This window comes from Saccoglossus kowalevskii, chromosome 3 (genome assembly GCF_978046115.1).
Source record: "Saccoglossus kowalevskii chromosome 3, keSacKowa6.1, whole genome shotgun sequence".
NCBI classification, from domain to species: domain Eukaryota; kingdom Metazoa; phylum Hemichordata; class Enteropneusta; family Harrimaniidae; genus Saccoglossus; species Saccoglossus kowalevskii.
This window is the reverse complement of record NC_140643.1, coordinates 27,818,075-27,843,602: the sequence shown is the minus strand read 5'-3', so window position 1 is coordinate 27,843,602 and position 25,528 is coordinate 27,818,075. Positions and strand designations below refer to the sequence as shown.

Here is a 25,528-nt window from a genome sequence, read left to right as displayed (position 1 = left end):
TCCCTTTCAGTACATACCATTGCCTCCTTTTGAGAATGAGGTGGCCCAAAGTGTTTCAAATTGATAACACAGGCGATTCTTAGCAAGTTTGCTGACAATGTTGGTAATAAGGTGTTCCTTTCATTCACGCGTTCACAGTGAACATTATTAAAGTCCCCTCAATAATGTTACAGCAAAAGTTACATGCCTGCGCTGGTACTTTGGTATGCTGCCCTCTAGTGGTGTTTTCAGGAAAAACAGGATCTTGAATTATTTTCAAGGACTATAATCTTTACAATGACTTGTTGAATTTTTCTGACACATAATTGATTTTCATTATTGCATTATATCATTTGAGGTCATAACAAAATAATTAAATATTGGAGAAGTTGATTTTATTCTGTGCCAGTGGCTTGCTGAAAAAGCAATGTGGTTTCAAAGGTACTAGTTAAAACATAATAATTTAAAACATTTTTACAACATTCTATCCATGCAACATGATCACATCTACATCGATTATGCCACAAAAGTCAACTTTTGTCATATTTTACAAAATTGTAATCAAGACTCATGGAAATAAGAAATTGTGTTTAGTTGGTTAAAAATTTTCCGAAAAAATTATATAAATGTATATTAAAACAGGATAAAATTTGTCTAAAATAATTCTGCACTTGCAGGTTTAAACAAATACCTCTATTCATCCCTGGTATATTGTCTGTGTGTATAAGGTCATGTTTTAATGATAACAATGCCTTACTAAAGAATAACATTCATTCATTGATTGATTGAAATGTGACATATATTGATTAAAAACATAATTGTTCCTTGATTGCACATGCGTATAATGCTTATACGAGCAAGTGTTACCAAGTACCATAGTGACCATCATTGTACCATTATCAAGTCAACAGAACCACAGTGAAGGACTTTAATATTTGGCATCTCGAAGAACTCCTGGACCAGTTTCTCCGGTTATTCCTGTTGTGTCAAACTTGTGTGTTTCATCGTCAAGTGATGTATTGAACGAGTATGTTACATTACAGTGAAGTCCAGTGATGTATTGAACGTGTACATCACATTATCGTGAAATAGGTTCAAAAGAAGTCACCGTGGAAATTGTTCTTCGGAAAATATAGTAATTCTTGGCTTCAGTGACATCATGTGAGCAAGGTCATTACAGTATTGATTGTGTATGACATGCTTTAAAGCAACAATCTAGTGGAATTTCTTCAGTATTTGTGAACCTGCTTGTCAGGACTGATAGTTAACCCAATTGTAAGGATTAATAGTTAATTTGGTTCTAAGAACTGGTAGTTAACCTGGTTGTGAGAACTGGTAGTTAACCTGTCTGTGATGACGTCTAGTTAACCAGATTTTGTGGACTGTTATTTAAAATTGATTGCAGGAATTACTAGCAGTAGTTAAGCTAGTTGTGGGGACTGCTAGTTAACCTGGTTGTTGGAATTGCTAGTTAACTTTATTGCAGGGATTACTAGTTAAGCCAGTTGTGAGTACTGCTAGTTAATATGGTTGTGAAGATTGTTAGTTAATCTGGTTATGCAGACTGGTTGTTAGTTGTACTGCCAGAGCAGGTAGAGTATGTTATAAAGGTATCATTCTTCATATTTTTCAGTGTATCACATAAGTTAGAAAATACATTTAAATGGGAATGCAGTTTCCACCATATAATAATAATAATAATAAGTCTGAAATATATAACTTTGCGTTCTGTTCGTATGAGTGTCCGACATGATTTTTCAGATATGGCTTTACTGCTTTTGTTCAGATATGGGAGAGGAGAAGACATAATGATATACATATGCATGTTTTGTCTCAGGATAAACTGGTTGGTTAATAATGCATGTCATTTTGTTTCATAATTTGTTTCAAAATAGCCAAGTGGTGGCCATTTTGTATTTTTCTCCTGCTTCTTAGATTATTTACCGATTTAAATTTGGTACACATGCAAGACATAAATGAATGTTTGCATATTCTCTTCAGGTGTTTTGTTATTTTGATGCAATTTTGTTTTAATACTCAAAATTTGGTATACCTATGCACTTTCATTTCAAGACTTAAACGATTGTGGTTAACAGGTGGCCATGTTGGTTTTATTTTCAAGTGTTTATTATATCCATATCCATTTCTCAGACACTCTTTGACCAATTTTGGTAAAATATGGTAAAAAGCAAAACTTATTGGTTGGCATATTATTATATTCAATTGTTTTCGACTTTCTATAAAAATTTTTCAACTGGTAGTAAGTTTGTTTAATTTTTAATCATTCTTACCCATTTCACTGAAACACTGACCATTTTGTTTTCAAATTTGATTTGAATTTTGGCAAGACATGGGTTTCATGTTCATATATGCATGTTTTTTGTCTGTGATAATATTTCCTTGTCATTTTTTCGCTTTGTGTCCTTAAAAGTCAATTCAGCCAAATACAAATAGGATCAATGATCATCACCAGTGTTATTATAAGCGTCTTACCCAAATTTTATGCTTGTGTGAACACAAACCTAAATGGTTTAGACTGGCCTAAATAAGTCATGCCTGGATGCCAGTGCCAGCCTTATTTTATTCTCCAAATTAGGTCGGTCTAATTACAGTAAAAAAAAAAAGTACCAGTTAATGTAATTCTCATAATTCTTGACTAAATATGCAAATTAGGTTTGCAGTCAGAAATATTTTTATCCGATATCTTCAATACTGCCATGTTAAACACTTCTGAAGTAACAAATCTGCAATCCAAAGCAAAGTGGCTGCCTAAATAATCTTATTTATTCATCAAACAACAAATTTTGGGCAGACCTTAAGTAAATGGTAAATGTAAAAATTAATTATCATCTATTTATATATGCTTATAATTACAGCACTCTATCAATATTTCCTGTTTACTTGTCATTCAAACACTTTGGTATTTGTCTGGGTCAAAGGTCGAATGAACTGCTACTAATTAAGGTTTTATTAAAACTTACTCACAAAAATACATATGATATAAATGTAGTCACTGGAGCAGAACTTGTCGATATAATGAAAAAATGATTAAATGCTTCAATGAATATTCATGATGATCAGTGGGGCTATTGTTTCCATAACAACCAATATTTAATTATGTTCTTATTTGCTGAAAATGTATAGTTTATGCAGCATGATATTTTCATAAAAACATTTTTTTAACTTTGGTTTCCTTGGTGTACTTATTTGCTGTATTGAGATTACGGTAACCTGTTGAAAAACTAACATAGTTTGTGTTGTTGCCTTGAGGAGAAACTGACGTATATATATCAAATGCAATATATATATATTACATGTATTTCATAATATTCTGTCTTTCTGTAGACTCTCTTTTCATACTGTCATAATTCACATAATAGTAGGATATTCTGTTTTGTCAAATGTTGACAAAACAGTTGACTTGAATCATTTTTATAGTACCTCTTGTACAATTTCTAGAAATTTATTTGTTTTGTATCTAGCCTAAACTGGGCAATTGCATTACTCAAATTTGAATTTTTTTATAATTTTTTTAGTGTTGGTAAAGATAGAGAAAGACAGAGACAGTTGGCAAGGCAGAGACTAGCAGCGGCTAAGAAAAAGAGATCGACAAAGAATGCATTGAAGAAAGCAGCACTTGAGAAAAAACTGAAGCAAGACGAAGAAGAGAACGTGAAATCTGATGCAATGCTTGCTCTGAGAAGACAACAAGAAGGTGATGTATAGTCTAATTTAAAGGGTGGCAGTCGGCGCGCCGCGTCCTGTTCGATATGGGACTCATAGCGACGTATACAACGCATGTAATATACAATGATTATTTACATGAAATTCGAACACGCACTGCACGACGACCACCGCCCTTTAACAGTAATTGCATTTATCTTCAGTGATGTTCATTATGGTTATAGAATGGAATGGAATGGAATGGAATGAAATGAAATGAAATAGATAAGAATAGAATAGAATAGAATAGAATAGAATAGAATAGAATAGAATAGAATAGAATAGAATAGAATAGAATAGAATAGAATAGAATAGAATAGAATAGAATAGAATAGAATAGAATAGAATAGAATAATGCTTTATTACATCCTAAATGAAATCTGACATTTCAGTTTTGGTAATAAATAAACTACACATACAATATAATATACAGTGTACATGTATATGTCAATTCTTTTGTAGTTTCATATGTTTACATGATTTTAGGTTGTTTTTTGAGCTTGCAGCAAAAATAGTGAAATGAAAAACCCATGAATCAAGGTTCTAGCAAAAGTCTTAAATGTAGGAACATTCTTAGATATAATTTGCAATGTCTGAGTTTACAGTGTTAGATATGTGCTGTGTTTGTGAAATAATAGAATTACATACAGAAAAAATGGCAACAGAGACAGGTACTATGCAATTAGTGTAACAGTTTATTCAGAATTAACTGGTGGCTGTTGGTGTTGTGAGTGCTATCGTGTTATTATGACTGTTCTTCAAATAATCGTTTTTTTCTTTTGTTTTCAAATTATGACTTCTCAGGGGTGGCTGTTCTGCAAGAGGCTGTACTAACAGAGCTGGAAAAGAAACACAAAACAGAAAGTGATATGTTATTGATATTAATAAACCATGCAGAAGAAAACAAGAAAGAAAAAGAAGCAGCAAAAAAACTTTCTGATGAGGTAAATACTTTAGTTTGTTTATCTTTTTCAAAAAATAAAAAGTTTGAATGGTCTAATGTTATAAGATGACATCAAGCATCGAAAACAATAGAATTTGCAGTTCTGTAAACAAAGCTGTATTATCAATTTTTCCAAACATATCAGCACGCATTTGAATTTACCCTTATATGGGATAAACTACATCATCAACATTGAAATGTTCGAGGTTCTTTTGCGTCACATTCAAACACTGTTCTTTGTTTACATTGAATGCAGAAATTTTATAGTGTGTAACGGAAATAGAATCATTTATGCAATCACTCGCACAGCACAAAACATTTTTCATTGTCATTTTGGGCTATAGTTTCTCAATAAACTATTACCGTTCAAGGGATTATGTGATATTCCTGTCGCACTGGTTGGATATGTTCCAACTTCTGTTAAAATTTGTTGTTATGTATACGTTGTGGGTTTCTAAAAGACGTTTGAAATTGGTACATGGTGACAAAATAAGTGTGAAACTAAAAGTGAAAGATTTTAGAAAAAAATTGACTTGGCTATATGGATTTATATTTTTTTGGCAAAAAAGCAATTTGGAAAACTAAGTGAGTGACACAATGCTATATTATTATTAATATAAGCTCAACAACAACAACAAACATCGACACACTATAAACCAACAGAATGTACACAGTTTTATGTTCAGATCATATTCTAAGTGTTCAAGGAAAGTTTTTTGTATTTACAAAACATGAGAATAGTTCAACAACGCACTCCCTTGTGGTCAACACATCAAAGACGTACAGCTTTCTGTGTTTTGAATAATTTGGCTGAATGTCCTTTGAAAAGTACAAATATTTCTTTACACTAAGCCATTTGATCTATTTACTGAAATCAAATATTTCAAATAATGTTATGGTTTGAAAATTCATAGATTGAAACAGACTAAGTTCCTTGTTTGGCTTTTATAAGCATATAATATATACCAATCTTGACAAAAAAGTCATTGTATGAATAAATGTTCGTTCTCTGCAGGAGTTGAACAAGAAATTGCGTAAATTAGAGAGTAAGAGAGATAGATGGAGGCGACAGTCACAGAAAGATGCAGATATCGCAGATTATCATAACCTTTCACCCAGCGAACTAGGTAAACATCTTACAAAGTTAGCAGCCAATCAAGAAAAACAATATGATATACTGGAAGTAGCCGTATTACTGAAAATGGAAGGTATGTTTGTGTGTTTTTCTTCTTTCAGCATGGCATCAGGAACTACTATGTGGTTTTGAGTTATATATTTCATTTAACTTACTGTAAAATACTTTATTTTTGCTTGGAAATAATTTTCACTAAAGGAATGGTTCAGTGGAAATAAAATCCAGCGAATATACTTTTTTTCCTATATTTTACATTCAAAAATCAATGAAAATAAATTCCATACAAAACACCCAAAGATTCTTTTCAGCGAAAATTAATTCCAGCTAAAATAAAGTATTTTACAGTATCATTAAGCAAGATGACCATCCTACTGCCCATCTGAATTGAAATGAAATGTGTTTTATTTTTTCAAGAACTGCGACGATCAACAGCGGCCGATGGAAGTGTCCCTGAGAAGAATATTGAGAGTGAAGTTCAAGTAAAGTTACTATCGGATGTGCAGGAGAAACAGCAAGCTGAGAGCAATGCTATGAGTAAAATCCTAGGTTCTGATAAGGTATGCCATGGTTTAAAGGGCGACGTAACGACGTATACAACGTGTGTAAAATACATTGTTTATTTACATGAAATTCGAACACGTGCTGCGCCACGACCACCGCGCTTTAACAGTAATTATAACACTCTTGGCCTGTATGATGCTTACTTTCAATAGCAAATAGTTTTGGCTTAGCATTTGTTGTCAGCATTTACTGGGAGAGTACACTACTAGTACTCTTTCTTTGTGCTAAACAGTTTACAAGAAAAGGTCTGGTATGAATTCTCACTGCTGCTCTTTGCGGCCTCTTATCAGATTATAGTGCATATCTGACTTGTGCATGGCATTCTAAATATAACCTTCTCGCAATTATGACTAATTACTCATGGTAAAATAATATAAGTTGAAAATAAATAAAACGTACATGCATGTTAGACTTACATTATGAGTTGGAAATAAAACATCACTCCCAGATATTGTCAAGAGCAAGATATGGAACACTATATGAGTAAGATTCCAAGCATTGTTATGGTGCCATTATGCAATAAATTGATTAGAAGTAATGTTCTATCCAGGCTGAACGAATATTTGAGAAACTGAAAGAAGATCAGAGACGAGCAAGACGTGAAGGATGGTTTGACAACATGGCTTCATCTGTTCTTGATAGCGATCCACTCCAAGTGACACGTTCTGAGAGTATGATTAGTATTCGTAGTGAAGATATCCATGAGCTGGAAGGTGAAATTGAAGATTTGGACATTAAACATGAGAGAAATATACAAGAAGTTAAAGGTTTGTGTATTTTTATGGATTCTTTTGTTTTATCCATAAATAATAAAGAGATTAATGTGGCATCTAGTTGCTGCATTGAATAAACATGTTTTGAACATTGAATATAATTGTTGTCAAATTTAAAAAACATGAATTTTGAAGATCTACCGATACTTCCTAATGATTGAGGTAATTTAATATTTCCCATTTCAGCGTTCCAAAAAATTGATAGTATTATTTTAAACTTTACTTACAATATTTTGTTTTCTCCTTCCCTTTATGAAATGCATTTTAGGAAAGAGTAAGTCATTTCAACTATTGAATTTACATGTCTTGGCATGTGTGATTTGTGGTTGTTATAGTGCATGTTGTTGTTGTTGTTGTTGTTGTTTAGTGAGTGTTGTTTAGTGAGTGATGTAGATAATGAATGCACAGTGCACTGTAGTTTTATTAACCTCTAGTTTGTGCCCTCACCATGTATGTTCCATTAGACACACGATATACATTTGTAGTAGAGTTACTTTGTGTTATCTGGTACATTTGTGTACATTACACTGTTGTATGCACATAGTGCAGTGATGGTATAGACAAACAGGTAGCAGACATCTATGTGATCCTGCATTATTGTCATGTTAAACTTATTATATATTCTTTTCCTGAAATAAAGGCCTGAGATGTCAGCTAAATTATTTTCTGAGATGTATATTCTGAGATCTATGAAGCCATGGTTTTGCTGCATGCACAAAAAAACACTCTTCCATAATAAGTGATCTGTTTGATGACGCGAGTTATGTGTGATGTTTGAAGTGAATCTCAATTACATATGCCTGACAACATTGATAAGGATATTAAAGGTGTCCCTGTTCATGATTTAAAAAAATGCAGTCTGAACTGAATCCTAAATCAAATTGAACTGGATCTAAATCAAATTAATAAAAACTGGGTCCTGAATGAAATTGTACTTTATCCTAAATCAAATTGAACTGCTTCATAAATCAAATTGAACTGGACCTTAAATCAAATTAAACTTTTTTCTAAATCAAATTGAAATTCAACTGGTTCCTATAATGTAAATCAAATTGAATAGGATTATAAATAAAATTATACTTTATCCTATATCAAATTGAACTGCTTCGTAAATCGAATTGAACTGGACCGTAAATCAAATTGAGCTATAAAATCAAATTGAGAATGAACTAAATCGTATAATGTAAATCAAATTGAATTGGATTTTAAATCAAATTGTACTTTATCCTAAATCAAATTGAACTGGATCCTAAATCAAATTGAAATATATTTTAAATCAAATCAAATTGAAATTCAACTGATCCTACAATATAAATTCAAATTGAGCTGAATCCATTTTTATCAAATCTGTTTTGAGCAATGATACATTGAAGCAAACATTTAAAAAGCTGAACGATGATGATGATGAAGAATCTAAAACACCTGTCATTTCATCAGCATCTGAAAAGTGTATCATTTAAACTTTTTGAAATTTTCAACTTTATTTTCTTTTTAAATGTAGAAAGAGCGAGACGAGAAGGGAATAAAATTGATGCAAATGCTATGTTAGCTGAGCTTGAAAGACAGCATGCTGCAAAGAAAAAGGTAAGAACCTTCAAGTAATATTTGTGATTATTATTGTAAAAATCAAAGTGTTTGTGAAACAGTCACTCATCCATTTCACATTCCAGAGTTCCAGTCCATATCCACAAATTTCATTATTTGAATCAAATAAACTATGATGATCAATTCAGCTTTTTCTTGAACAATAAATCCATGTGAATCCCTTTACTTTAGACCAATATTTGAGAATCTATTTACTACCTACATGTAGATATTGATGTTATCGTACTCAATGACCCTCCTATAGTTCTTGGATCCACTAGTCATGTCTGTGTTTATTTTTTCATATTTGTTGTAATTTCCCGTGTGTGTTTTTTTCAGCTTTGACTTGCCACTATTTTGTCCTTGTCTATGTTTGTGTACTTTGTATCTATTATCATCCATTGAAATAGATGTTGAGTGATTATATAAAATAAATAAATTTATTCTATAGCTACTAATCTACTCTTGCTGTTTGAAAACCGAACAGCACTGACACAATGAAATCACTTTACGTATAATCATAGACCCCCTAAAAGAGAATAACAATACTAAAACACAAAGGAGAATTGTTGAAAAACTTTTTGTCTAAAAATAAACTTAAATAAATTGATAATATAATTTTAAATTAATATCAACCTTTCTCTATATCAATTTCAAAATTAATTTTGAGAAAACTTTTTCTTCCTCCACAAGGCAATGAAGGAACAGTTAGAAAAACAGAAGCAGAAGATGAAAGAGAGGCTGGCTGCTAAGAAACATGCAAAGGATGAGAAAGAGTATGAAGAAGTGATAGCGCTAGCGTTGTTGAAAAATGCAGAGAGAACTCTCAAACTTCAAGAACAGAAAGATAGTGAAGAAAAAGACAGACAGGGAATTATGGTAATAATTACTTGTTGGTACTTTATATGACCCCTAAAAGTCACACATCCTGGTACTTTATATATATATCATCCAAAGGTCACACATCCTGGTACTTTATATATATATATATCATCTAAAGGTCACACATCCTGGTACTTTATATATATATATCATCTAAAGGTCACACATCCTGGTACTTTATATATATATATATCATCTAAAGGTCACATAGCCTGGTACTTTCTGAGGGGTATTGCTATAACAACTGTATAAAATATAATGTCTCTAAGAACGCTAGCTATTTTCGTAAACATTATGAATCATTGACCTGGTTTAATATTTTTAAAATAGTCATCAATTCTTTGGAGGATATAACCTCCATCATTATGACCTTGTTGAATATTTCAGATGAAAGAGAAACTGAAATCAAGAAGAGAACAGCGACGAGAGGCACAAAATGCTCGTGATGAAGCCCAGACAATGAAAGAACATGAAGAGCTGGAGAAAAAGAAGAGGGAAATGGATGCTGAGAAGAGACTAGTTGAGGAAGAAGCGGCTAAACACCCGCAGAAACTGACTTCGGCAAAGAAATCAGATGTGTATCCAGATTTGGTAAGATGAATTATGAGTCGATTCTCGTAGAGGGATAAAAACAAAAGAATTTAAACTTTCAGCAAAAGTTAGTTGACTTTAAGACTAGTGTGTTTACTTTCTATCTTCCATATGTATTTATATTAGGGTTCAAGTACAAGAAAAATAAAATAATTTTGATTACTCACATAGTTTGGCCACTTTCTTTTCAACAAAAATTAACACAATTTGGGGCCATCTTGGATTTTCTGAAAAAAGCACAAAAACTCTTGGAAATTATTTACTCAGATGAAGTGAATTATTATTTATAATATCCATTTCCCATGTAGATTCAACTCTAAAATGCTCACTACAATTAGTCTTACAGGTTTGCAGTCGTATTGACAAGTAATGCAGTCTGAAATGTCTATCATACCACTGACATACATTGGCTATCAAGTTCATGAATCAATGCCAAATATTAATCTAGTATCAGCCTTCAAATGTGGACCTTGTTCTGTCGCTTTAACCTTTTCATCACCAGACTTTCTTGAACAAATTTGTCTGCACTTTTTTCTTATATTCTTTCAATATTTCTGGAAATAAACCCTAATTTTGGAGCCAACAGACAAAATTTGAGTAAATTTTCAGTTTTTACTCAAAAAAATGTGCTATATTTGTCCCAATCTTCTGAAGGAATGTGCAGACTATAACTGTAACTATTTTGTGATGAAAGGAGGGAACTGGTGGTGAAAAGGTTAAAATTTGTTTGTTATAATGTTTTTACAGCCTGGTGGTCCAATGAGACGACAAAAGACGGTTGTTGACATCAATGTTTCTGAAGAAAAAAAGAAACAAATATTATCTACCCTGGTTAGTGAACAAACCAAAGCTCAACAAACCATTGAGAAAGAACAGATGAAACAAGCTGAGATGGTAAGTTACCTGTTCTCTCCTTCTTTTCCTTAAAATGTTTGAATTTTAGATGGCAAAATAAGGAAAGTATATGAAGAGAACCCAATTAGGATCTGGTTATAGTCGATATTAAAGATATTTTTAGCATCACCCTTTTCAAACTTTACTTTTAAAATTAAGTATCACTTTTCTGATATCATTTTGCATATCATCACTCCCAAATGTCTTGTGCCATGAGAGATCGTCTCTCTGCATATCATCATTGCCCTCTTTATAGATTGTGCGTGCATGGACACAGTCAATTAACTCATGCTATATTTATTAAGTGATACTTTAATTTAATTCTGTTTTACTATTTCCAGCTTAAAGAGAAATTGGAGAAACATAAATCTCGTCGACAGGATGAAGCAGCTGCTGTTGTTGGTCTGGGTGCAAGACAAAAAACTATCCTGGAAAAAACACAAAAGGTACGTTAAATTCAGTGGATTGTTGTTGTTTTTATGCTCAGTGATACAGTAATAATTTATGTATAGATATTTTTCCAAATTCACTCTATCTCAATATTTGATGGATCCAATCCACTCATCGTTGGTGAACTCCTAGGGGTTTCAGACCTTTTGAACTTTTGAAATTCAAATACTAATGCCTGGCCTTTGAACCCTTTACCAATGCCTGGCCTGTGAACCCTTTTACCAATGCCTGGCCTTTGAACCTTTTTACCAATGCCTGGCCTTTGAACCTTTTTACCAATGCCTGGCCTTTGAACCCTTTACCAATGCCTGGCCTTTGAACCCTTTACCAATGCCTATCCTTTAAACCTTTTACCAATGCCTGGCATTTGAACCCTTTACCAATGCCTGGCCTTTGAACCCTTTTACCAATGCCTATCCTTTGAACCCCTTTACCAATGCCTAGCCTTTGAACACTTTTACCAATGTCTGGCCTGTGAACCCTTTACCAATGCCTGGCCTTTGAACCCTTTATACCAATGCCCAGCCTTTGAACCTTTTTACCAATGCCTGGCCTTTGAACCCTTTACCAATGCCTGGCCTTTGAACCATTCACCAATGCCTGGCATTTGAACCATTCACCAATGCCTGGCATTTGAACCATTTTATCATTGCCCAGCCTTTGAACATCTTTGCCATTGTCTGGCCTTTGAACCCTTTACCAATGTCCAGCCTTTGAACCTTTTTACCAATGCCTGGCCTTTGAACCCTTTACCAATGCCTGGCCTTTGAACCACTCACCAATGCTTGGCATTTGAACCATTCACCAATATTCGGCCTTTGAACCCTTTTACCAATGCCTGGCCTTTGAACCCTTTATACCAATGCCCAGCCTTTGAACCCTTTTACCAATGCCTATCCTTTGAACCCCTTTACCAATGCCTAGCCTTTGAACACTTTTACCAATGTCTGGCCTGTGAACCCTTTACCAATGCCTGGCCTTTGAACCCTTTATACCAATGCCCAGCCTTTGAACCTTTTTACCAATGCCTGGCCTTTGAACCCTTTACCAATGCCTGGCCTTTGAACCCTTTACCAATGCCTGGCCTTTGAACCCTTTATACCAATGCCCAGCCTTTGAACCTTTTTACCAATGCCTGGCCTTTGAACCCTTTACCAATGCCTGGCCTTTGAACCATTCACCAATGCCTGGCATTTGAACCATTCACCAATGCCTGGCATTTGAACCATTTTATCATTGCCTAGCCTTTGAACCTCTTTACCATTGCCTGGCCTTTGAACCCTTTACCAATGTCCAGCCTTTGAACCTTTTTACCAATGCCTGGCCTTTGAACCCTTTACCAATGCCTGGCCTTTGAACCCTTTACCAATGCCTGGCCTTTGAACCACTCACCAATGTTCGGCCTTTGAACCCTTTTACCAATGCCTGGCCTTTGAACCCATTTACCAATGCTTGGCATTTGAACCATTTTAACAATGCCTGGCATTTGAACCATTTTATCAATGCCTGGCCTTTGAACCCTTTTACCAATGCCTGGTCTTTGAACCCTTTTACCAATGCATGGCCTTTGAACCCTTTTACCAATGCATGGCCTTTGAACCCTTTACCAATGCCTGGCCTTTGAACCCTTTATCAATGTTCGGCCTTTGAACCCTTTTACCAATGCCTGGCCTTTGAACCCGTTTACCAATGCCTGGCCTTTGAACCCGTTGACCAATGCCTGGCCTTTGAACTCTTTTACCAATGCCTGGCCTTCGAAATCTTTTACCAATGCCTGGCCTTTGAACCCTTTTACCAATGCCTGACCTTTGAACCATTCACCAATGCCTGGCCTTTGAACCCTTTTACCAATGCCTGGCCTTTGAACCTTTTTACCAATACCTGGCTTTTGAACCCTTTTACCAATGCCTAGCTTTTGAACCCTTTTACCAATGCCTGGCCTTTGAACCATCGATTTACCAATATCTGGCCTTTGAACCATTTACCAATGCCTGGCCTTTGAACCCTTTTACCAATGCCTGGCCTTTGAACCCTTTACCAATGCCTGGCCTTTGAGCCATTCACCAATGCCTGGCATTTGAACCATTTTATCAATGCCTGGCCTTTGAACCATTTACCAATGCCTAGCTTTTGAACCCCTTTACCAATGCCTGGCATTTGAACCCATTTACCAATGCCCAGCCTTTGAACCCTTTTACCAATGCCCAGCCTTTCAACTCTTTACCAATGCCCGGCCTTTGAACCCTTTTACCAATGCCTGGCCTTTGAACCATTTACCAATGCCTGGCCTTTGAACCATTTTACCAATGCCTGGCCTTTGAACCTTTACCAATGCCTGGCCTTTGAACCCTTTACCAATGCCTATCCTTTAAACCTTTTACCAATGCCTGGCATTTGAACCCTTTACCAATGCCTAGCCTTTGAACCCTTTTACCAATGCCTGGCCTTTGAACTCTTTTACCAATGCCTGGCCTTTGAACTCTTTTACCAATGCCTGGTTTTTGAACCCTTTACCAATGCCTGGCCTTTGAACCCATTTACCAATGCCCAGCCTTTGAACCCTTTTACTAATGCCTGGCCTTTGAACTCTTTACCAATGCCTGGCCTTTGAACCCTTTTACCAATGCCTGGCCTTTGAACCCTTTTACCAATGCCCAGCCTTTGAACCCTTTTACCCGATGCCTGGCCTTTGAACCCTTTACCCGATGCCTAGCCTTTGAACCATTCACCAATGCCTAGCTTTTGAACCTTCTACCAATGCCCAGCCTTTGAACCCTTTACAAATGCCCAGCCTTTGAACCCTTTACCCAATTCCTGGCCTTAAAACCTTTTACCAATGCCTGTTTTTTTTTAATGAGATTACATTTTTATTAGCAAAGAAATACCAATACCAAATATGAAGGAATACAGCAAATAATGACCACTCACTATTTTCTTTTCATTTCTTGTTATCAATCACATAATTTTGTTTTTGATTATTTATAGGACGAACGTGAAAGGCAGATCACAATGGTAAAAGAGCGGATTGCTAGAGTTCGATATGAGCGTACCATGACGATGAAAGAGCGTGCCAACAAAAACACTGCTGATTTTGAAAAAATGCTGAGTCCAGATGACCCGAATGGAACGCCTAGTGATGAAAAGATGTCTAAACTTGCTGCTGATTTGAACCAAAGATTTAAAAAGGATGAAATGGATATCAAAAAAGGAGTGAAGAGCGTAAGTCCCATTTCATTTGATTTTAAATGATTTTGATAATGGTATTGTTCATTTCAACTGTGTCATTTTCCTTATTCATAACGCAGTACTACAAAATAACAGAGAAAACAAAAATAGCAAACTCTATAACAATATTAGTCTTAACTAGAAACAAGAAGATAAACAAATAAAAACAAAATTTTCATTTGAGCTGTTAGATTGCTGTTCATTACTCATTGAAAATGTGAATTTATCATACACCAAAATGATTGTAATCGGCTAGTATTTTGTTGAGTCTTGTTAATGTCTTTGAAATTTCATCAATTGTTATATTGTCTGAATATGTTGTGTAGTAGATACTGTTATGTTCATTCGTGGTTGCATGTTGTTGTTAATTTTGTTTTTTGCAGTGATGGTTTACTACCAAAACCATAATACATAACGCATGCAGTTAATGTTTGGCATTAATTACCTGACATAAATTCACCTCCTGGATCTAAAATATGACTTACTGTTTCTTGACGCTTTCCATCAAATTCAGCCACTGTATAACCTTATCCACTCACAAGAGTGCATCAATGTTATGTTCTCTGGACAAAGGCATGAGGATAGCTCTAATATATACCTTGACGAGATGGCATTTAAATGAGTGCTGAGATTCCGCACCCTGATCACAGAAACAGAGCAGTTATCAAGCCACCCAGGAATGACATTGGTGCAACAATCAGAGCAGCAGCAATTTTTGCATGTACCGTATACTCACTGCCCCTCGCTGTACTGATTGCAGCTCCTTGCTGCTCAGATTTTTAAAAGTTTTACAACTTCAATTTGGGGACTAGTACACAACCAATGTCAGTTAATTATTGACAAATGTATACGTATTTAATATGTACATATTTATATGCAAGTTTTGAAACATATTCCACATACACTATTATATTATGTTTATTTTCTTCTTTATTTCTCATCTGTGATGTATAATCTTCTTTTCTCAGTTTACGTCTCTTGCTCCCATGACGGAGTAACGCCGTGTTGAGTGGTATGACTTTTACATTTCCTTTTCTGACTTTCAGCAGCCAATCACTAACCACAGCTTTCACATTGCATGTGTAGTGCTCCAGCAGTGTTCCGTGTTGTTGTTGTTGTTGTTGCTATGGTTTTTTTGCTGCTTGCAATTAAATGTATGATGTGTACGCTATGCTTCTGTTATTGTCTTAAAGCGGAGAGGACGCCATCTGTGCAAATGCGGGAATGTCGCCACCTGTGCAAATGCAAATCCTAATCGATGATAGCACGCTAAAAATACAAAGGCTCATGGGAAGACACTTATTTGTAAATAATGTATGCTATAGCCATGTGCGCTGGTGTCAAATGCTATAAAATTTATACATGGTTGTATCAATATTTGCAATCACTATTCCAAATAAGGATAACAATTAAAAACAGTTTGTGTCTCCATGTGATCATCAAAATAATGGCATTTATAAGAGTATAATCAGAGGATGCAACAGTTTCGAAATTTAACCCTTTCAGTGCCAAAATTTTTGTTGGCAAAAATTTCGTGCAACATTTTGTCTGTTTTCATGTATTTTTGACTCCCATGTGCGAAGCACATAATGGGAGTCTTTGCAGTTAGTGTGTGTGTGTGTGTATGGGTGTGTGTGTACCGGCATGTGTGTGTGTGTACCGGCATGTGTGTGTGTGTATGTCTGTATGTTGGTATGTGTATCCGACTGTTCCACTGCTATCTCAAGAACCATACATCGGTTTTTGATGAAACTTGGTGCATAGATGCTCTGGGCCAATGCGCAGATTTGATTCGGTTTTGGTAAAAATCCATGCTTGTTAATTACCTAATTTGCATGATAATTAGCTAATTTTTAGCTGTTCTATGACTGTTCCACTGATATCTAAAGAACCACTCATTGGATTTTGATGAAACTTGGTACATAGATGCTCTGAACATATGCGCAGATTTGATTAGTTTTTGGTGAAAATCCGTGCATATTAATTACCTAATTTGCATGATAATTAGCTAATTGTTAGCGGTTCCATGACTGTTCCACTGATATCTAAACAACCACTCATTAGATTTTGATGAAACTTTGTACATAGATGCTCTGAACTAATGCTAGGTTTTGATTAGTTTTTGGTAATAATCCGTGGATACTAATTACCTAATTTGCATAATGATTAGTAAATTTTCGGTTTTTCCACTGATATCCCAAGTACTAATCATCACATTTCAATGAAACTTGGTACATAGATGTCATATGACACTGCACAGACCTGATAGTTTTTATGGTAATATCAGCACATATTAATTACCTAATTAGCATAATTAATTAATTTTCAGCATTTGATACAAGTAGTGAGCATTACATTCCAATGAAACTTGGTACTTACATACTCAAGGACTATGCAGAGATTGATTGTTTCCGATAAATATTTGTGCATATTAATCACCTAATTTGCATAATTAGTTAATTTTCAGCTTTTCCACGGGTATCTCAAGTACTAATCATCGCATTTCAATGAAACAATGTACATAGATCTTTTAGGACTATGCAGAGACCTGATTAGTTTTAGGGTAAATAATTTTGCATATTAATTACCTAATTTGCGTAATTAATTTTCAGCTTTTCTACTGATATCTAAAGTACTAATCATCACATTTCAATGAATCTAGAATTATGCAGAGACCCAATTAGTTTTCAGTAAATATTTGTGCATATTAATCACCTAATTTGCATAATTAACCAATTTCCAACTTTCACACTGATATCTCAGGTACTAAAGATCACATATCAATGAATGTTTGTACATGGATTGCTGTAGGACAATAGACAGACCTGGATAATTGTGGGTTAAAATTTGTACATATTGATTACCTAATTTGCATAATTAACCAATTTTAAGCTTTCGCACTGATATCTAAAGTACTAATTATTTCATTTCAATGAAACTTAGTACAAAGATGCTCTAGGACAATGTACAAACCTAATTAGTTTGGGGTAAAAATCTGTTCATATTAATTCCCTAATAAGCATAATAATTCATAATTTTTTGGTTCTAATCACATTTCAATTAAACTTGGAAACATAGATTTTCTGTTACATTGCACAGACCTCATTAGTTTTACACTCAAATCTGTTCATATTAATTTTCTGATTTGCATAATTAGTGTTCAGCTAAGTAATTTCGAATTAAATTTAATGTGTCTCAAATACTCTCAGCACATGATAGTTCTTTCTAAGCTTTCTTTGATTTTCAATATTTTTTGATGATTTTGGACAAAACAAACATAATATCCTATTGGCTATAAGTCTTGATAACAATTTTGGAAAAATTATAAACAACAAAATTATGGAAGTATAAAATTTATGAATGTGACAAGAGTTTAATTAGACAATAAGTTGCCATTACAAATGTATATTATAACAAGGAAAATGTTTCAAAATGTTGCTGGCACTGTCAACAACATTTAAGTTAAAACTCCATTTCTTGTACTTCATTGGTATTTATTATAATACATTTATTTCCAAAATTTCATGCATCCACTTCAGGATCCTTAACAGGTAAATTTAGTTTTTATTTCCCCTTCCTTTCAAATGTGATATTATGAGAACACAGGCAATGTGAAATTGTCTTACTTGGGAATGATGCAACAACTTAGACTAAGATAAAGGAAATAAGCTCAAAGGAAATATAAACTCAAAGTTGTGGTCTGTTTAATGGGTATTGTAACATATCATTGCCCATATTTGGACATTGTGTTACGTCATTATCAGATGACAGAGTATTAATCTACTGTATGTCCTGGATTTTGACGTTACCTAAATTTGGTAACAAAAAATTATACAATATTTCAAATGTTGTGGCATTTGTGAGGTAAAAATAAAACCAGTTCCTATAAAGCATATACCTACTTTGTAAGATTTGTCTATGAGTTGTCTGTGAGTTTAAGTGTAGATACGCATTCTCACATAGAATAACCTCCTCATTCAATATGGGGCAGCAGGTCATTAAGGATTAATTTTTATCATATAATATGGGGTTATTACGAGGATACTGCGAAGTATGCACAAAGACAGTACAGTGGAAGTATCACCGTGCAGAAGAGGTCGATAGGACCACATACTGTCTGAGTGCATACTTTGTGGTATCCTTGTAATAACCTCATTATTATACATCTTTTCATCCCAGAATACATCATGGGAATGCCGAAATCCAAAAAGTTTAGAACAGATTTGATGAACTTTTTTGTGTGTGTACCGGTCAAACCCGGGGGGCTGCCAAGTTTGTTTTTATTATTAGAGGACGCTTACACACTTGATCATTCCATATTTGGAATTAGCATTTCCTAATATGGTAGGATGTGATAGACTTAAAAAAGTAACTTTTGCAGTGTTTTTGACTCAATGACTCATATTTCAATGAGACCTCGTACATAGAGGTTCTGGGACAATTGAATAGATCCAGATTAGTTTTTGATAAAAATCTGAGCATATTAAATTATCCGGTTTTCATAATAATTAGCCAATTTTCAGCTTTTCCACTGATATCTCAAAAAACACTTGACAGATTCAAATGAAACCTTGTGTGTAGATGCTTGTTAATTCTTGGTTGAATTTCGTGGATATCAAATATCTAATTTGCATAATAATTAGCTAATTCTAAACTACTGCACTGATATAAAGACATTTCGCAGATTTCAATAAAATTTGTTACTTTTCAGCAATATGCTATATGTATGACACCTGCTGTGTGTATTCATTTGAATATTGACATCATGTAACTTGTATTATAAAAGTATAAATTCATATCATTGTCTTTTATCTACCTTCATTTGTAGCTTGCTTGCTGGCAGCTTTCAATTCTTGCTGCCTCATCTGCGTTTGTGAATTGAAATAATTTTAATAACATGAAGCATCATGGTGTTTTATGTGGTGTTTAATGGTTGGTGTAGCTTTGAGATTCACTTGGGTTAAATGCCAAATGGTGGCGGTAGATATCATTGCTGCAACCTTTGACCTGCTAATTGTGTGTGTGTGTTGTTTCTTTTCTCAGATGCTAGCTGAAGATAATGTGCCTGAAGGCAAGTCCAAACCCAAGAAAACTGTTACAATTGACGATGGAACCAAATCAAGTAGAAAAATTGATGATAAGGAGAAGGAAAGAATCATGAAAGAAAGACTTGCTCAAAGACGAAAGAAACAATTTGTCAAAAAGGGAAGTCTTGCTGCTGCTCCAGATATGGATACATTGTCAAAAAGAATCCAGGAACAGAATGCTAGTGAGAAAAATGAAGGGGAGTAAACCAGAATTTGGAACTGCCAACATTCTATCAACCCCCCTCCAATTTTATCATTTATACATATCATAATCTAATTTTATAATCAAGGAGAGTAATTTTTAATTTCATAAACAAAATAATTCTAGTGAAGATAATTTTTTCATTTTTTGCTGTTTCTCTTGACCCTACCACAAGTTTGCTTTCAAAAATAAAAATTGGAGTACCAGGTACGTAAAGATTTACACTGATTCATCTGTCTGATTTTTCGTATATTTTTCAAAAAAATCATATTTTTATGCCTTGCTGATAATTTATAGATAAGATATCGACTGACCCATGATTCCGATTTTTTTTCTGGGTTAAAAGGCATAGAATACCCAAGGACTTGGTTATTATAGGGTGTCTGAATATATACATACAAAGGAATGTAGTTTGTTCACTTGTGTGGTATGCAGAAATTTGTTTTTGTTAATGCTTTTTTGGACTAAATTGGAGTGTAATTACTCATCAGGATTGATAGAGGGCGATATTTCAGATTAGGGTCAATCACATTTAAAAAATTGTTTTAATTTATTTTGCTTGTTGGTTGGGTCATTAGAAACACAGAAAAATTGTTCATATTTTGTATTTAATAAACATTAGTTTTGTATATTTGTAATGTTAAGTGAAAATAGTGTTCTTTTCTTTCAAAAGCAATGACATTAGTTTCCCTTTTTATGTTTTTTTTTTTAAATTTGTATATAGATTCTTGTAAAAACAGATCTGCAATAACAATCAATGATTGATTTAAAGCCGATTCATCTACTCTAAATAGAGTCATATACGTATGTCAAAGGTCAAAATAAGTCATATGTGGATGATCTAACGTACAATACATGCAATTTTTGATTATGTATGCTTCTAATAAAGAAAACACTGTATTATTTTCTCGATATATTAAGACAAAGTTTAGTTTTTGTTTTGTTGTTTTCTATACAGCTGGCTTGTATGAAAAACACAAGATAATAAATAATTAACCAATATAAAAAATTTAAATTTGGATTGGTAGGGTGGTTACCTCGTAAAGCCATTTTATATATCTTTATTTATATATTTAGAAGGATTCATTTTATGTTTTATTCCCTCTATATTTTATTCTCAGGATACTAATTCTCATTGGTGTAGTACACGTATCCAAAGTCTCAACATTAAGATTGAAAGAATTAAGCTAACTGGCCATAGAGGGCGCTTTCACAATAACAGTCTTTTTTTTATTCTTGAGTGTATCCTCGGGGGCGGACATCCGGGCATTTTCACCGCCTGGCAACCCGCGGCGGTGAAAACAAAGGCCCAAAACTCGCAGAAAACGGTACTTTGGGATGATTGTTGAGACTCCTCTGAACAGTGCAACAAGATTAGCCCTACGCGTGTAACATATATAAATTTGGTTGTTCGAAATTACTTCAAAGTTGAGTTTGTGTTGTTTTCTCAAATTTTCACCGGCTCGACCGGCGTTCCACAGCAGCGCGCACAGAGCCCATAGAAATGCATGGTACAGTGGTGCGCGTCTTAGCAACGTGGAACGTCTTGTGACGTAGCTCCGCCCCCGAGGATAGTAGTATGCAACTACACTGGATATGCACTCTGTTCATTTATAATAACCATTCTGTATTTTTTCTGTTATACATATAATGTATTAATCAAGTCTAATCTAATTGTGTGGGACCCATATCGAATAACGACACGATGTGACAATTGTGCTGCTTTAATACAATGTGTGTTGATTTCTGCTTGGATTATCCTCTATGCTCGGGGGCGGAGCTACGTCACAAGACGTTCCACGTTGCTAAGACGCGCACCACTGTACCACGTATTTCTATGGGATCTGTGCAAGCTGCTGTGGAACGCCGGTCTAAGAGCCGGTGAAAATAGCTAAATTCGAGAAAACAACATAAACTCAACTTTGAAGTAATCCTGAACAAACAAATTTATATATGCTGCACACGCAAGGGGTAATCTTGTTACACTGTTCAGTGGAGTCTCAACAACATTCTCAAAGTACCGTTTTTCTGTGAGTTTTTGGCCTTTGTTTTCACCGTGATGGTTGTCAGGTGGTGAAAATGCCCGCCCCCAAGAATACACACTTATACCAATGATCCAATATCATTGAACATATTTGCCTATGCTCTGGGGTCTTGAGTAGACACCCACTGCAAGTAAAAGGTTACTAAGTACCGGTACATGTATTGTATATTTCCTCTATTGCAAGTACTTATGTATTGACTGTTTACCCTGGGAAGGCATTATTATTTACTGAATGGATGACACAAATACATGGTATATGACTGTGTTTGAGGTCAAACAGAAAATCTTGTCTCTTAAATAAATTTCATTGAATTCTTACTGTGTTTTATTTTTAATCTTTTTATTTTTACAACGATTTCTGTACATAAAAAGAGGCTGAGAGTATTTTTTACAAAATTACACACGAGATATTATTGGAAGTATGTAGCTGTCTAAAAAAAATTAATAACAATAATGAATAATTAATTGTAAATAATATGAATGCATTGAATTAAATGAACAACCTGACAGAGTGAAAATAAATGCAAGAACGAGAGACATTACTGTATTGGTGGAGTTCATTTGTCAACACAATCAACCATTGATTCTCTGAGACACAAAGATTCTGACTAAAAGATAAACATTTTGTCTGGACAATAGAGGGTTTACTTGATAAGTGCTCAATACATGTCTGATGGTGTTGAATGATTTGCATAATGGGACACCCTAACTCAACACTTTTGAGTTGATTGATGGACCCCTCGAATCAACATTCAATTGGGGTTCAAAACAGACAAAATGTTATTAGATATGACTGTATCTGTTTGTGTAAGAATTAAACTCAGTGTTTTTATTGACCACTTTATATAAACATTTTATGTTGGTGAATGGTTTCCTAGCAACTAATGTGATATAATGTATGAAGTGATTCTGATTGCCAATTGCGGCGGTACTTGACCGAAATGCCAGTCAAATATGACCCGTCAAATCAAAGGTGAATCAAACAAACTGCACACTTTGCGTCATTCTGCGTTTTTTTTTTTATAAAAATAACGAGAATCGTTGAACTAATAATTATTCTTCTTGGCAAATATGTAAATTTAACAAAACTACGCTGGTGTCTTAGAAACTATCCAGTACATGAAGGCACGATATTTACATAATAGTCGTTACAGAAGGTGTTTTACATGGTTTGAGGTTTGGGGCGACTTAATCTGAATATGAAATAAACAGCCGTAGTCGTTGTGCTGCATTCATTTGAATTTTGTACAAGCAATGTATTACATGTATACCAGTGTTGTGTGTATGTGACGTGTGTCGCGACAACTACTGTCCGTTTTAATTCAGTGAAAAACAATAATGTTCATTATCAATAATGTACAAACACGCAGAACAATGAAATAACCTGGCAACAATATTATTTTATATATATATATATATATATATATATATATATATATATATATTCACACCTGCCTAATGTATCCATGCTATGTAAATTAAGTTTATATTGTAATCTCATGCCTGTCTTTTTATCCTGTGTATTATAGTTTGTGTATACATATATTCAGTTTCCGTGGTTACGATTCTATGACAGTTGACAGTTTGTCACAGCAATAATATGAATAAATTTATTGATATGAGTATTTCATTTGTTTTCTGACATCCTTACAGTACATTAGTTGTTAGTATTCTAGTTTGTGTGTGGGTTGCAGTCTTCCATACGTGTGATATCATTCACCTCAGTCAGCATAAATGATTGACTCGGATGTAAGGGATGGACCATTAGATCTTGGGAGGGGGTGATCAGACCAAGGAGAATTTTTTTTTTTTAACTATCCAAATTCCTAATTTAATTTTTTTTTACACAGAATATGTTTACATTATTTCTTTTTTTAAAAATCCCCGAAGTGAAACGTCAATTAATTTTGTTGAAAATAAAGTACATATATAAACTAACAACTTTGGGGTTTTTTTCCAGTAACCTCTCTCAAATTATTTTTTTTTTTAGATTATTTATCCAAAATTTTTTTTTTCTCGAATTGTGACCACCCCCTCCCAAAATCTAATGGTCCATCCCCTAATGCCAAGGCTTGCCAATATTACTAATGCACAACAAATTATCATGTTGCTCGCACAATTTATTTACAGTGTCTGTATGCAAATCATGCTCAGAAAATATCTGTGATTTTGTCGTTATATTGTTTTTGTGATTTTTTTTATTTTTATATTCTTGTTCTTTTGTTTTTATGTTAATGTCCAATACTTGTTATAGTTGTCTACAACTATTAACTATCCATGAGAGCAATAATGTTCAGATGTTGACTGGTCATAAGGATAATAACATGCAACTAATAACTGGCCACTGGGACAAAAATACATACCTGAGCAATAAATTGCATCTATTGACTGGTTAAGTTAATACTACTTATTGCCTGCCCATGAAGGTTATATTTATACACCTATTGACTGGCCATGAAGGTTATATTTATACACCTATTGACTGGCCATGAAGGTTATATCTATACCCCTATTGACTGGCCATGAAGGTTATATCTATACACCTATTGACTGGCCATGAAGGTTATATCTATACACCTATTGACTGGCCATGAAGGTTATATTTATACACCTATTGACTGGCCATGAAGGTTATATTTATACACCTATTGACTGGCCATGAAGGTTATATTTATACACCTATTGACTGGCCATGAAGGTTATATCTATACACCTATTGACTGGCCATGAAGGCAGTAAGTAATATACAACTTGTGTCTAATCCTGAAGGTGATAATACACGCCCATTATCTGGTCGCAAGTGCAATAATTTCCACCTACATGTATTGAATGGCCTTGAGGGCAATAATATGCAACTAATGACTGACAGTGTAGCAATAATGTACTGTAATTTACACCTATTGACTTATAATACCCAATAATATATAATTTACTTATATACACAATTAATTTGCCATGTGAACAATAATGTACACTTACTGATTGGTCACGAGGGCAATAATATGCAACTAATGACTGACAGTGTAGCAATAATGTACTGTAATTTACACCTATTGACTTATAATACCCAATAATATATAATTGACTTATATACACAATTAATTTGCCATGTGAACAATAATGTACACCTACTGATTGGTCACGAGGACAATGTGATACAACTAATGACTGGCCATAGAGCAATAATGTACACCTATAATATGGCCTGGATGGCAATAATATGCAACTAATAACTGACAATAAAGGAAATAAAATACGATTACATACTTATTATCTACTCTTTCCCAGCATTGGGTCATTACAAACCATAAAACTACGTGAGCCACTGTCCCACGGGGGCTGTGAGAGAGTACAAGTTGCCAACGGTCGGCCAGCCGAATCATGCGACAAATTCAACATGATCTGTATACGTGTGCACACATATTGGGTACTATCAGAGGTACATTACTTGGGGT

The 25,528-nt window shown here is 34.3% G+C and overlaps 1 protein-coding gene across 2 annotated transcripts in view; it reads left to right on the top strand.

Moving 5' to 3' along the window:
- The window catches only part of LOC100366570 (uncharacterized), a 57,760-nt gene extending 37,080 nt beyond the window's left edge, over positions 1-20,680 (top strand). The window contains exons 35-47 of one of the 2 annotated variants that reach the window (XM_085496989.1): positions 3,516-3,694; positions 4,507-4,646; positions 5,661-5,853; positions 6,195-6,337; positions 6,892-7,108; positions 8,616-8,698; positions 9,392-9,577; positions 9,968-10,171; positions 10,919-11,065; positions 11,407-11,511; positions 14,501-14,734; positions 15,709-15,752; positions 19,784-19,871. In XM_085496989.1, coding sequence (XP_085353115.1) covers positions 3,516-3,694; positions 4,507-4,646; positions 5,661-5,853; positions 6,195-6,337; positions 6,892-7,108; positions 8,616-8,698; positions 9,392-9,577; positions 9,968-10,171; positions 10,919-11,065; positions 11,407-11,511; positions 14,501-14,734; positions 15,709-15,738 — 1,861 coding nt within the window. In that variant the 3' untranslated portion in view covers positions 15,739-15,752; positions 19,784-19,871. Of the gene's footprint in view, positions 1-3,515; positions 3,695-4,506; positions 4,647-5,660; positions 5,854-6,194; positions 6,338-6,891; positions 7,109-8,615; positions 8,699-9,391; positions 9,578-9,967; positions 10,172-10,918; positions 11,066-11,406; positions 11,512-14,500; positions 14,735-15,708; positions 15,753-19,783 lie in introns of both variants that reach the window. The other variant, XM_085496988.1, reaches the window with a different exon arrangement.
- Positions 20,681-25,528: the final 4,848 nt, after the last annotated feature.